At 40.9% G+C, this 15333-nt stretch overlaps 1 protein-coding gene across 3 annotated transcripts in view; it reads left to right on the top strand.

Annotated features, from left to right (window-relative positions):
* LOC126354875 (rho guanine nucleotide exchange factor 26-like) overlaps positions 1–15333 on the top strand; it is a 444136-nt gene that overhangs the window by 422703 nt on the left and 6100 nt on the right. For all 3 annotated transcript variants that reach the window (XM_050004883.1, XM_050004882.1, XM_050004884.1), the window contains one exon: positions 1468–1672. In XM_050004883.1, the coding sequence (XP_049860840.1) occupies positions 1468–1672 (205 nt within the window). The remainder of the gene's footprint in view (positions 1–1467; positions 1673–15333) is intronic.

The raw sequence follows: 15333 nt of genomic DNA, 5'->3' as shown, positions 1-15333 counted from the left end.
ATGTTCAGTTGCAATGGCAGCCTCACAACCCGAGCCATCTGGATCCTCCCTTCGCCACCAGCTTTTCTGAACTATGCAGATAAGGGTTATTCTTACGATATGTCCGTTGCTCCTGTAATCATCCTGACCTCAATCTCGGGTGACCCTCTGTCCCTGCACATTCACCAAACTGTTTCCCTACCTCAGTCCTGTCACCCTGCCCAATTCATGTCCTCACATCTCCTTCAGCATATGCTGCTTCCCACTTGCCTCTACAATCATGCCAGTGCCAGCCGCATTCATAACCAATAACCAGCAAACTGGCTGCCTCTGTCAGAGCTGCTAGCCACTCACCCACAATACCTCTCCCTGCCTCTTACCTCTTTCTCCTCTACCCACCCAACCCGACACCACCCCCAACACAGTCAGTCTACCTGCTTAAAAATAACACTGGCACTGTTAGTGCAGCTGGCATCGTGTGCACGTGTGTGTGTGTGTGTGTGTGTGTGTGTGTTACTGTTTCTCATCAAAGGATAATTCAGTTTTTTCTGTGTCCCTATCAATGACCCAGTGCTTCTGCTATTCAATGAGTGGTCTCCTTTAATCCAAAATATAGTATAGATAAGTTTCTGTTTTCCAACTAAACCATTTAATTTTCCATCATGTCTACCTGTAACACTTGCTTCTTTTTTATGTGCCTATCTTAAACTACAACTATCTCTTGTTCCGTTACATTTAGCACAAAATGAGTTTCCTGTTTACTTTTGGCTGCCACTTCTGTAACAATAATTAATCATATTGTGCTAATTTTATGTCCTTGGTAAACAATAACAGTCCTTTAGGTGTGCCAAATCCAACTCAAGCTGCTACATTTTACAGTGCTACAATAAACTCCGAAATACCATCACATTGCCATTTTGAACGTGCTTCTCCACTCCATCTACTCAGTCATCTCACATTGTGTTTGTACACAATAGCCACTTGGTGGTGGTTGCAATTGTGAAGTTTTGAAAGAAGCGTGTGTACCTGGCTCATTATCTTGGACTCGGGTGCCACTGTGAACAAAGCCAAAGTCAGCATACCTTATTCCCATTCTGTTCCTTTGTGTAGAATGCACATTAGTATTTGTGACACGTACAAATCCTCCCTTCTGCATATGAAGTGCCACTGACTGCGTGATGCTGGCACTCAGTACAGGAGCAGACATTGTGTTGTTGACACATCGGCTGTCGAAGAAACACAATTGCAGGGATCTGACGATTGGCACAGCTGATGAAAACCAGTGATGGCAGTTGAATATAACCTTTTTAAAGGTATTTATAGCTATTTGAGCTCTTCTTCAAAAATGATGAATTACATCCCATGTCAGCTCCTCATTATATTCTTTTCCTTCAGAATTGATGGTACTTCAAAATTTTGATATACTTGTACTGCAGCTGTACAGCATGACAAGATAGTTAACAACATGTGATGTCTTGTGACCTACAGGTTCTCTCTTGCGGTCTCGAATCGGACCGCCAGCGGTGGCTGGAAGCTGTAGCTGAGCCGCAGTCGGACAACCCTGACGAGACTGTGTACGAGGAGTGGGACTGTCCCCAGGTCCGAGCTGTCCACGCCTACGCTGCGCGTCAGCCTGACGAACTGTCTCTGGATGTCGCAGATGTCGTTAATGTTTTGCGCAAAGTGGCTGATGGTAAGTCAGTTGTGTTTCTTGTTGCAATATTGTATTGTTTGCAGTGCAGTATTGGCTCTTTATATGTGTACAATGTTTTTGTCATCATCAATCTGTTCAAAGACTGATTCGATGCAGCTCCCTACACTAATCTATTCTGTGTACGCCTCTTCCCTCTGTTACTAAAATGACAATTCCTTGATGTCTCAGGATGTGTCCTGGCACCTGATTGTTTCTTCTAATCAAGTTGTTCCATAAACTTTGTTTCTCCCCAATTTGATTCAGTATTTCCCATTTAGATGTTTGATCCACCCTTCTAATCTTCAGTAGCTCCACATTTCATTTGGGCACCAGTTTTTTGGCATCTTTTATTCTGAAGGGAGAGAGTGTCTCTTTTCAGCCATAGGTCTGGTTTTTCTGTTTTTGCTCCATCTTCTTTTAGATGGGGGAGAGGAGAATATTGAATTTATCATCATTTTTCTGATTTTATCTTTATTTTAGTTTGATAGGGTAAAATATAATCCCAGCATTTGCCTTACAATCAAGGTTATTTGTAGACTGTAGATTCAGTTACTATTTGCCTAGTTTTTCTTTCTTTCTTTCTTTCTTTCTTTCTTTCTTACTTACTTACTTACTTACTTACTTTCTTAATTTCTGTCTTATAAGAGACTGTCAGTGTTGCTGGTTAGTCTTGTTTGCGGTTCTGTTGTTGTATTCTTTGTCTGTGTTTTGTTGGGAGAACAGACTGTTTTGTCTTCATTGTTCTGAAGCACCTATGCTCCGGTCAGTGCTCAGTTATATTGGAGTACATGTGCTCTGTGCCATGGGGCACGACTGCTCCAACATTAGCTAAGACTGTCTGTGCCTCAAGCACTCCAGCTTTGGCGCGGGGCACCATCACTTCAAAACTATAAGTGGTGATCAAAAAGTTTCCGTTTGAAGGCTATACAGTCCAGAATTAATATTATGCCAATTGGTCATAATCGTTATGAGTGTTGAGGCAGTCATCCCATTGATGCACCAGGCTGAAGACACACACTTGGTAAAACACCGTGTCCTGCCATGTATAAAAGCCTTTAACTACCTGCTGCACATCCTCATCTGACAGGAATCATCTTCCCTTTGTGGTCCAATGTTCACTAGCACTGTCTGTCCTTAAAGTGCTCCAGCTTTGGCACAGGGCACCATCAATTCAAAAATGTAGGGGACAATCAAAAAGTTTACATTCAAAGGCTGTACAGTCCAGAAGGCAGTTAATCACGTGGAGAAATCAGGACTGTAAGGGGGGGGAGGGCTTGGATGTCTGCCATCTGAGTTCATATAACTTACGCATGGCAATATTTGTGATGTGAGGACATGCATTGTTGTGAAGCAGCAACATCCCTTGGTGCACCATTCTACAGTGATGGTTTTGAAAAACATGCTGCCCCATATTCATTCTCCACTCTCGGGTTGATTTCTACCGGTGTATGTCTTTTGGCAACTGAGAAAAGAAAACAGAACACTGGTCCTGTGTGGAGATTGTTGGTAATAAGATTGCCATAGTTAACACTTCTGCATTTACTGCATACATGCCGCAAACCTCCCCCCATGAACCATGGACCTTGCCGTTGGGGAGACTTGCGTGCCTCAGCGATACAGATAGCTGTATCGTAGGTGCAACCACAACGGAGGGGTATCTGTTGAGAGGCCAGACAAACGTGTGGTTCCTGAAGAGGGGCAGCAGCCTTTTCAGTAGTTGCAGGGGCAACAGTCTGGATGATTGACTGATCTGGCCTTGTAACACTAACCAAAACGGTCTTGCTGTGCTGGTACTGTGAACGGCTGAAAGCAAGGGGAAACTACGGCCGTAATCTTTCCCGAGGGCATGCAGCTTTACTGTATGATTAAATGATGATGGCGTCCTCTTGGGTAAAATATTCCGGAGATAAAATAGTCCCCCATTCGGATCTCCGGGAGGGGACTACTCAAGAGGATGTCGTTATCAGGAGAAAGAAAACTGGCGTTCTACGGATCGGAGCGGGGAATGTCAGATCCCTTAATCGGGCAGGCAGGTTAGAAAATTTTAAAAGGGAAATGGATAGGTTAAAGTTAGATATAGTGGGAATTAGTGAAGTTCGGTGGCAGGAGGAACAAGACTTCTGGTCAGGTAACTACAGGGTTATAAACACAAAATCAAATAGGGGTAATGCAGGAGTAGCTTTAATAATGAATAGGAAAATAGGAATGCGGGTAAGCTACTACAAACAGCATAGTGAACGCATTATTGTGGCAAAGATAGATACGAAGCCCACACCTACTACAGTAGTACAGGTTTATATGCCAACTAGCTCTGCAGATGACGAAGAAATTGAAGAAATGTATGATCAAATAAAAGAAATTATTCAGATAGTGAAGGGAGATGAAAATTTAATAGTCATGGGTGACTGGAATTCGGTAGTAGGGAAAGGGAGAGAAGGAAACGCTGTAGGTGAATATGGAATGGGGCAAAGAAATGAAAGAGGAAGCCGCCTGGTAGAATTTTGCACAGAGCACAACTTAATCATAGGTAACACTTGGTTCAAGAATCATAAAAGAAGGCTGTATACATGGAAGAATCCCGGAGATACTAAAAGGTATCAGATAGATTATATAATGGTAAGACAGAGATTTAGGAACCAGGTTTTAAATTGTAAGACATTTCCAGGGGCATATGTGGACTCTGACCACAATCTATTGGTTATGACCTGTAGATTAGAACTGAAGAAACTGCAAAAAGGTGGGAATTTAAGGAGATGGGACCTGGATAAACTGAAAGAACCAGAGGTTGTACAGAGTTTCAGGGAGAGCATAAGGGAGCAATTGACAGGAATGGGGGAAAGAAATACAGTAGAAGAAGAATGGGTAGCTTTGAGGGATGAAGTAGTGAAGGCAGCAGAGGATCAAGTAGGTAAAAAGAGGAGGGCTAGTAGAAATCCTTGGGTGACAGAAGAAATACTGAATTTAATTGATGAAAGGAGAAAATATAAAAATGCAGTAAATAAAGCAGGCAAAAAGGAATACAAACGTCTCAAAAATGAGATTGACAGGAAATGCAAAATGGCTAAGCAGGGATGGCTAGAGGAAAATGTAAGGATGTAGAGGCTTATCTCACTAGGGGTAAGATAGATACTGCCTACAGGAAAATTAGAGAAACCTTTGGATATAAGAGAACCACTTGTATGAACATAAAGAGCTCAGATGGAAACCCAGTTCTAAGCAAAGAAGATAAAGCAGGAAGGTGGAAGGAGTATATAGAGGGTCTATACAAGGGCGATGTACTTGAGGACAATATTATGGAAATGGAAGAGGATGTAGGTGAAGATGAAATGGGAGATACGATACTGCGTGTAGAGTTTGACAGAGCACTGAAAGACCTGAGTCGAAACAAGGCCCCCGGAGTAGACAACATTCCATTGGAACTACTGACGGCCTCGGGAGAGCCAGTCCTTACAAAACTCTACCATCTGGTGAGCAAGATGTATGAGACAGGAGAAATACCCTCAGACTTCAAGAAGAATATAATAATTCCAATTCCAAAGAAAGCAGGTGTTGACAGATGTAAAAATTACCGAACTATCAGTTTAATAAGTCACAGCTGCAAAATACTAACACGATTTCTTTACAGACGAATGGAAATAGTAGTAGAAGCCGACCTCAGGGAAGATCAGTTTGGCTTCCATAGAAATGTTGGAACACGTGAGGCAATACTGACCCTACGACTTATCTTAGAAGAAAGATTAAGGAAAGGCAAACCTACGTTTCTAGCATTTGTAGACTTAAAGAAAGCTTTTGACAATGTTGACTGGAATACTCTCCTTCAAATTCTGAAGGTGGCAGGGGTAAAACACAGGGAGCGAAAGGCTATTTACAATTTGTACAGAAACCAGATGGCAGTTATAAGAGTCGAGGGACATGAAAGGGAAGCAGTTGGTGGGAAGGGAGTAAGACAGGGTTGTAGCCTCTCCCCGATGTTATTCAATCTGTATATTGAGCAAGCAGTAAAGGAAACAAAAGAAAAATTTGGAGTAGGTATTAAAATCTATGGAGAAGAAATAAAAACTTCGAGGTTCGCTGATGACATCGTAATTCTGTCAGAGACACCAAAGGACTTGGAAGAGCAGTTGAACGGAATGGATAGTGTCTTGAAAGGAGGATATAAAATGAACATCAACAAAAGCAAAACGAGGATAATGGAATGTAGTCGAATTAAGTCGGGTGATGCTGAAGGAATTAGATTAGGAAATGAGACACTTAAAGTAGTAAAGGAGTTTTGCATTTGGGAAGCAAAATAACTGATGATGGTCGAAGTAGAGAGGATATAAAATGTAGACTGGCAATGGCCAGGAAAGCGTTTCTGAAGAAGAGAGATTTGTTAACATCGAATATAGATTTATGCATCAGGAAGTTGTTTCTGAAAGTATTTCTTTGGAGTGTAGCCATGTATGGAAGTGAAACATGGACGATAAATAGTTTGGACAAGAAGATAATAGAAGCTTTCGAAATGTGGTGCTACAGAAGAATGCTGAGGATTAAATGGGTAGATCACATAACTAATGAGGAAGTATTGAATAGGATTGGGGAGAAGAGAAGTTTGTGGCACAACTTGACCAGAAGAAGGGATCGGTTGGTAGGACATGTTCTGAGGCATCAAGGGATCACCAATTTAGTATTGGAGGGCAGCGTGGATGGTAAAAATCGTAGAGGGAGACCAAGAGATGAATACAGTAAGCAGATTCAGAAGGACGCAGGTTGCAGTAGGTACTGGGAGATGAAGAAGCTTGCACAGGATAGAGTAGCATGGAGAGCTTCATCAAATCAGTCTCAGGACTGAAAACCACAACAACAACATGCCGCAAAGCCACGAATGCCACACTGACCTCTTGCGTACATGTCGGTGTTTATATACCCACACGGGAGTCATGCTATGTCATATATATGCTGCAGCAATGCCCTCAGAGGGAAACTTTTTGATTTCCCCTTATATGAAGACAAGAGAATCCTCACACAAGTTTGAAGTTTCTAGGAACAGTGTCATAAACTGTCAACTCATTATCTTGGACTCTTGTGCCAAGATACAGGGCAGTGGTACCAGCATTTTTTTATACAAATCCTCAAAGTTGAAAAGTAGAAACTAAATGAAATTTGAGCCTAAATGAGCCGAGAATGAAGAAAGCAGTCCATAAAATGAAATACATATCTTTACAGTTCCAGACTGCTCACAGTGTGTTGAAGTGCCGACTTTTGTGGCACTGTCCAGTGACTAGGGACCAGCCTGATGAAGTTTCAGATTAGATACACTGACTGTTCCATAGGCCTGTAGTGATGATAATCATGAGAATGTCAAATGCATTAAAAAACATAAATACAGGATACTTATTTACAAAAGAACTTACATGCTTAACTTCTAAGGGTTACAGTTCACAAGGATGTGAAAAATGTCAAAATGTTTACATTTTTTCCATTCACTCATTAACTTAAAAGGCCAAATATTTATATGTATATTTACTAAGGTAATTCTTGATCTGTTATCAAGCATTGTTAAAAACAAATACTGTTTTAAGGCTTATACAGATTGTATCTGATTCTGCTAAGAAATTCATCTACACAGTAAGTGTTTACTACAAACAAATGTTTTAATGTGTTCTTAAATTGTAATTTATTATTATGGTAGCTGACAAGTTGTTAAAAAGTGTTTATTCTTAAAAATGGGCACCTTTATGGACCAAGAAGAGTGAACTTGTTTGTGAAGACTGTTCTAATTCTTGGCACTATTTCTGTAAATTGAGCTGTCACTATGGTTTCGGGTGGGAGTAGTGTATCTTAAAAGGAAAATATTTTATATATGCTCGTATGGAAATTTTTTCCAGGACTGAGTTAGGGAGCATTTTACACAGGAAGGCGTATTAGTCCGAGAGCACCATAACTAAGGTTCACTTATAGATAAATGAAACTAATAGTGGAGAAATTAAAACCAGAGATGTTGGTGCTAAAAGTACAAAACTAATTCCACTATTAAATTCAGAGGAGGTATCAGATAAGTGGCGAGGGTATACTTAGAGCCTGTATGAGAGGGATGACTGTTTACTGATGTAGAGAAAGAAATTGATGCTGTTTTGGAAGACCAGTATTAGTGTCAGAACTTGAAATATATTGGGAAAATTTGCCGACAAAAAGGCAGAATTCCTTTCGAATTTCTAAACACGTTGGAGCAAGTGGCAAAACAGAGAGTTGTTGAGTTGCTGTGTAAAAGCAATGAAACTGCAGGCATTCCAGGGAATTTTTGGAAGAATATCATACACACAATCCCAAAGACACAAGCACAGGTAAATGCAAGAACTGTTTGCACAATCAGCTTTACATATTGTGCATCTCAAGTTCCTGACAAGAGTAACATACTGAGTGGAAAATAAAATTGAGCTTCTGTTAGGTGATAACCATTTTGGATTTCGGAAAGGTAAAGGCACTAAAGAAACATTTCCGAAGCTGCCCTTGATGATGGGTAAAGTTAAGAAAAATCAACACTCTTTAGTGTGATGCGTCAATCTGTGAGATTATATACAAATAAAAATGGTCCATGAATGTGTGAAATTCTCAGAAAAATGTCCTGTAAGCTATAGGAAAAGATGGTTCTTGTGCAGATTGTATAGTACCCTAGAGCAAACAATAAGAATAGAAGACCAAGAGCAAAGTGCTCATATTCAAAAAGGTGTAATGTGTAGGTATATCAAAAATTCTATGTAGGAAAAAAAGGTTGAGAAGCAGCATTAAAATTCAGTGGAAGTGATGTCAGTTATCATATGTATTGATGGTATTGATATCCACAGTGGAAGAGAGGAAAGGAAGAATTGCAGGACTTGTTGAATGGAATGAGTGGTCAGATGAGCACATACCATAATACGGATTAAATGTAAATGAGAGAGAGACAAAATTATTGCAGAGTAGCTGAAATAAAATTGGTAATAAGTTTAAAACCAATTTGGGGACGAGTTGGAAGTAAAACAACACACAACTGATGAAGCAAGCACCATCATACTAAGCAAGATACCTATGCTTACTAGTGTTGGAAAGGTACCATATTTTAGCTAAAATCAGCATTCAGGCACCCTGTTACGAAATAAATTAAAGTGATAAAAGAGCACCACAAAAAGAATGTGCAGAAAAGTAAGGTTAGCTTCTTTCATCAAATATTAGAGGACTGAGTAATAAGACAGAAGACGTCATCGGCTGTTTTGGAAAAAATAGACATCCTGTACCTATCTGAGCACAACACAATCGCGGGCTTAGAAAAGTAAAATGTAGAAGATTGCGCTCTAGCATCTTACTGGTGTAGAATCAATACAGACAAAGAAAGAGTTTATATAATAACACACAAACACACACACAAAATTTCTAGCTTTCGCAACCAACGGTTGCTTCTTCAGGAAAGAGGGAAGGAGAAGGAAAGACAAAAGTATGTGGGTTTTAAGGGAGAGGGTAAGGAGTCATTCCAATCCCGGGAGCGGAAAGACTTACCTTAGGGGGAAAAAAGGATAGGTATATTCTCGCGCGGGCGTGCACACACACACACGCACACACACACACACACACACACACACACGCACACACACACACACACACACACACACACACACACATACATACACAGCCACAAGCAGGCATATTTAAAGGCAAAGAGTATGGGCAGAGATGTAAGTCAAGGAGGAAGTGTGGAGGCAAAGATGATGTTGAATGACAGGTGAGGTATGAGTGGCGGCAACTTGAAATTAGCGGAGATTGAGGCCTGGTGGATAACGAGAAGAGAGGATATATTGAAGGGCAAGTTCCCATCTCCGGAGTTCGGATAGGTTGGTGTTGGTGGGAAGTATCCAGATAAATCGGATGGTGTAACACTGTGCCAAGATGTGCTGGCCGTGCACCAAGGCATGTTTAGCCACAGGGTGATCCTCATTACCAACAAACACTGCCTGCCTGTGTCCATTCATGCGAATGGACAGTTTGTTGCTGGTCATTCCCACATAGAAAGCGTCACAGTGTAGGCAGGTCAGTTGGTAAATCACGTGGGTGCTTTCACACGTGGCTCTGCCTTTGATCGTGTTCACCTTCCGGGTTACAGGACTGGAGTAGGTGGTGGCGGGAGGGTGCATAGGACAGGTTTTACACCAGGGGCAGTTGCAAGGGTAGGAGCCACAGGGTAGGGAAGGTGGTTTGGGGATTTCATAGGGATGAACCAAGAGGTTACGAAGGTTAGGTGGACGGCGGAAAGACACTCTTGGTGGAGTGGGGAGGATTTCATGAAGGATGGATCTCATTTCGGGGCATGATTTTAGGAAGTCGTATCCCTGCTGGAGAGCCACATTCAGAGTCTGATCCAGTCCCGGGAAGTATCCTGTCACAAGTGGTGCACTTTTGGGGTTCTTCTGTGAGAGGTTCTGGGTTTGAGGGGATGAGGAAGTGGCTCTGGTTATCTGCTTCTCTACCAGGTCGGGAGGGTAGTTGCGGGATGCGAAAGCTGTTTTCAGGTTGTTGGTGTAATGGTCCAGGGATTCAGGACTGGAGCAGATTTGTTTGCCACGAAGGCCTAGGCTGTAGGGAAGGGATTGTTTGATATGGAATGGGTGGCAGCTGTCATAATGGAGGTACTGTTGCTTGTTGGTGGGTTTGATGTGGACGGATGTGTGAAGCTGGCCATTGGACAGATGGAGGTCAACGTCAAGGAAAGTGGCATGGGATTTGGTGTAGGACCAGGTGAATCTGATGGAACCAAAGGAGTTGAGGTTGGAGAGGAAATTCTGGAGTTTTTCTTCACTGTGAGTCCAGATCATGAAGATGTCATCAATAAATCTGTACCAAACTTTGGGTTGGCAGGCTTGGGTAACCAAGAAGGCTTCCTCTAAGCGACCCATAAATAGGTCAGCATATGAGGGGGCCATCCTGGTACCCATGGCTGTTCCCTTTAATTGTTGGTATGTCTGGCCTTCAAAAGTGAAGAAATTGTGGGTCAGGATGAAGCTGGCTAAGGTGACGAGGAATGAGGTTTTAGGTAGGGTGGCAGGTGATCAGCAGAAAGGAAGTGCTCCATTGCATCGAGGCCCAGGACGTGCGGGATATTTGTGTATAGGGAAGTAGCATCAATGCTTTCATCTTTACTTTTCCTTCCCTCTATCCTGACGAAGCAGCCGCTGGTTGCGAAAGCTCGAAATTCTGTGTGTGTGTTTGTGTGTTTTATTCATTGTGCCTATCTACCGGCGCTTTCCCGCTTGGTAAGTCTTGGAATCTTTGTTTTTAATATATTTTTCCCATGTGGAAGTTTCTTTCTAAAAACAAAGATTCCAAGACTTACCAAGCGGGAAAGTGCCGGTAGATAGGCAAAATGAATAAAACACACACACAGAATTTCGAGCTTTCGCAACCGGTGGCTGCTTCGTCAGGAAAGAGGGAAGGAAAAGGAAAGATGAAAGGATGTGGGTTTTAAGGGAGAGGGTAAGGAGTCATTCCAATCCCGGGAGCGGAAAGACTTACCTTAGGGGGGAAAAAGGATAGGTATATACTCGTGCGCGCGCCCTCACACACACACACACACACACACACACACACACACACACACACACACACACACACATACACATACACATATCCATACATACACAGACACAAGCAGACATATATATTTCGAGTTTTCACAACCAGCACTGTACACAGACACAAGCAGACCACTGCTTGTGTCTGTGTATGTATGGATGGATGTGTGTGTGTGTGTGTGTGTGTGTGTGCGTGCGCGTGTGTGCGCGCGCGAGTATATACCTATCCTTTTTTCCCCCTGAGGTAAGTCTTTCCGCTCCCGGGATTGATTTGGAATGACTCCTTACCCTCTCCCTTAAAACCCACATCCTTTCATCTTTCCTTTTCCTTCCCTCTTTCCTGACGAAGCAGCCGCCGGTTGCGAAAGCTGGAAATTCTGTGTGTGTGTGTTTGTGTGTTTTATTCATTGTGCCTATCTACCGGCGCTTTCCTGCTTGGTAAGTCTTGGAATCTTTGTTTTTAATATATTTTTCCCATGTGGAAGTTTCTTTTTATTTTATTTACATCATCATTAACTGAATAAACTGTCTGACATGAAATTTAGATAACTTGAGATACATTTTTGTCTTGTATTGTGTACTAAATCGCCTGCTACACATTGTCCATAAATTTTGGGCATAGATCTTGCCCATTTAATAAGATTCCACATACTGTCTTGAATGGCTCCCAGCAGCTTCCCTCTCACATGTTACAGTTCAAGATACATGTTTATAAGCAATTGAATAGTAAGGAAAGATTTAATGCGGACTTTTAGGTAAAAAAATAATTACTATGGAATTATCCAGGTGGCAGATATAGGGGTCCTCACCAGCTTGCTGGTGGACTTGAGCAAAATAAAATAGCTCTCGTAGACCAAACACACACCCCATCAATCTCTTTTTTCACCATCCATAATTCACCCATCGCCTTTCCAGATCACATCTGGAATTGTAAACCCTGACCTTGGTCAGACACTTGATCATTGATCAGATAATAAAACAAATATGATGAGTCTTCTACTGAAAGAATCCACTGGTTTGGACAGTCGCAACGAGATTATCCAGGGGAAGACACCATTCGGATATGGTTGGCTGTCACATAGAGGGCAAGGGTGAGTTGGAGCGCTAGTGATGCACTGAATGAACAAACAAATATGCAACATATTCCACATAAGAAGGTGCTAAGATTTAACAACCCAGGAAGATTTTTGTATTTTGCAACAGTAAATATTAATTCTTTAGGGAAAGTTGATAAATTGAAACATTTGAAAGATGTCTTAGATCAACAGACCATAGTTATCTCAGCCTTTCAAGAGTTACGCAATACTGACCAGGACACGATCGAATCAGGAGGATATGGACTTTATGAGGGACCACCAGGAGAAAGGGTAATAGAAAATCTTCCCCAGTTCAGTGTGCGTTTCTTAGTACACAATAGAATATTGGATTCCACTGAGGATTTTTCATTCAATTCCTCAAGAATGGCATTGTTAACAATTACAGTGGAAAACAAAAGATACACACTGATAAATATTCATGCTCCAACTAATTTTAAAAATAGAACTGACAAGGATGGAACAGAAAAATTCTGGGATGAACTTGATCAAGTACTAAAGACCATACCGGAAACTAACATTAAAATACTGCCTGGAGACTGTAATGCGAAGATAGGACGAGAGAAGAAATTTCAAGCTGTGGTGGGGTGATGGCCAGCTCATAAACTTACAAACAAGAACGGGGAACGGTTGATTGAATTTTTTACTACAAGTGGATTGTTTTTGAAGACAACCAGGTTTAAGAGAATATCACATAAGGTAATGACATGGAAATGTCCTACTGTCAAGCTAGGAGAGTTCCAGATAGATCATGTGGTCATGGATCAGAAATTCCACAAGGAAATCTATAATGTTAAAGTGCTGCATGGCATTGATGTTGATTCAGACCATTACATTTCAAAAATGAAAATCAAACTGACACCCAAAAGAAACAACAAACCTCAAACGTTAGATACAAGGAGAACATATGACCCTAGTTATATTATTAATAATCAGATATATTGTGAGAGATCAAGAATACCTTTAAGTGACAATCTAGAAGCCACTGTCAGTCAATTAAAAGCCTTGGCTGAAGAAGTAGCTCCTGTATGGCAACACAAGAAACATGCTTGGTGGAATGAGGAATCCAATGTAGCAATTCAGTGTAGACATAAGGCCTGGTTAAATGACCAACAAAAGAGAACAGAAAGCTCCAGGGAGGAATTAATAAATGCTAGATGATCAACCGCCAAAGAAATTAGAAGGCTCAAAAGGCAATTTCATAAGGACTAGCTAAAATCTATCGAGGATACTTTCAATCGCCACAAGACAAGAGATTACTCTCAGACATTCAAACAGTACCAGTCGAAATAACTCCACCTACTCTTATGATGAAGGATACAAACGGAAAGGTAGCACATAACAATTATGACCATTCAATGATATTGGCTAAATATTTGAAACAGTTACTAAATAGCACAGAACCCGAACATCATTTGGAATTTGACCCTTATCCAAGAAACAAAACACATTTAGAAAATGTTATACCACCACAGTCAGATGAAGTACAAGCAGAAATTAACTCACTTTGAAATAAATTATAAAGCAGCAGGAGAGAACCAAACAGTGGCAGAAATTTGGAAATCTGCAAATGTACAAATTATTCTGAACTTACACAGACATCTTATTGACATTTAGAATACTGAGAAGTTACCAGAGGAATGAAATGTTGCAATAATCCATCCACAACACAAAAAAGGAGATATATTGAACCCAAATAATTACAGGGGTATATCCCTGCTGGATATTATATATAAATTTTTTTCCAAGGTTCTGTATTTCAGAATTCATGAACAGCTTGATGGTGAACTAGGGGAATATCAATGAGGCTTTCATCCAGGACGAAGGTGTCCTGATCAAATTATTAGTCTCAAATTATTAGTCTCAAACATCAAAAGGTCAGGGACAAGAAACTAGTGATTGCGTTTGTCTATTTTAAAGAAGACTGTGATAGTGTCCATCGTGAATCTCTACTGGCAGTTCTTAAAGAATTTGGTTTACATCAGAAATTTGCCAACCACGTTGCAGTCGCCCTTCGAAGTACTAAAGCTAGAGTAAGATTCAGAAATGAATTATCTGAACCTTTTGAGACTCATACTGGCCTTTGACAAGGCGATGGATTGTCTCCATTATTGTTCAATTTTGTGCTGGAGAAAATCATGCGTGAATATGCCGCCATCTGTTAAGATTGGAAGAAAGACTCAACTTAGCTGCCTTGCATTTGCAGATGATTTGCACTGTTAGCAAACAATGTTGATGAAGCAGAGGTTCAGATAGAACAACTAGAATGATTAGCAGCAAAGGCTGAATTACCAATTTCGTTCAAGAAAACAGAAATTATACCCAGCTTCCCACTTGACATACCCCACCCATATCGTACTCCATAATGATCAAAAAATTAAAGTAGTGAAAAAGTTTAAATATCTTACTGAGATTATTACCTGGAATGTTAGTGAAAGAGTATCATTAGATAGTAGAACATTAAAACTTCAGAGAGCGTAGAGAACCATGTGGCCAACCTACAAAAAACTATCTCTCTCAATAAATGCTAAATTTCGACATTACTCCTCCATCGTTAAACCAGAAGCAACATATGCAGGTGAAACACTGTTCAGATTAAATACTCAAGCAAAAACTGACAAATTGCACAAAGTTGACAGAAAAATACTCCGAACAATTGTCAGTAAGAAACACAAAGGTAATGGGCAGTGGAGACTTTTGCCCAATTCAGTAGTATATAAAGAAAATGAATCCGTTGTTGGTACAATGCGGAAAAGAAGGATTGCATTTTTCGACCACATATCTCGCCTACCAAATACTAGAATCCGGAAGGAAACTTTTTATTACTTCTGGAACAGTAATACCGAAAACATCTGGTTTAAAGAAGTACAAAGTGATCTGGATGAATTGAACACCACCACACACCAAATTAAACACAGAGAAGAGAAACTGCTTCTGAATAACAAATACACATGGCTGACATTCAAACCATCAGAACAGAAGAAGTATG

The sequence above is a fragment of the Schistocerca gregaria genome, chromosome 3 (genome assembly GCF_023897955.1).
Source record: "Schistocerca gregaria isolate iqSchGreg1 chromosome 3, iqSchGreg1.2, whole genome shotgun sequence".
Lineage (NCBI taxonomy): Eukaryota > Metazoa > Arthropoda > Insecta > Orthoptera > Acrididae > Schistocerca > Schistocerca gregaria.
The sequence above is the reverse complement of the archived record's forward strand: the minus strand, read 5'-3'. Positions and strand labels throughout refer to the sequence as shown.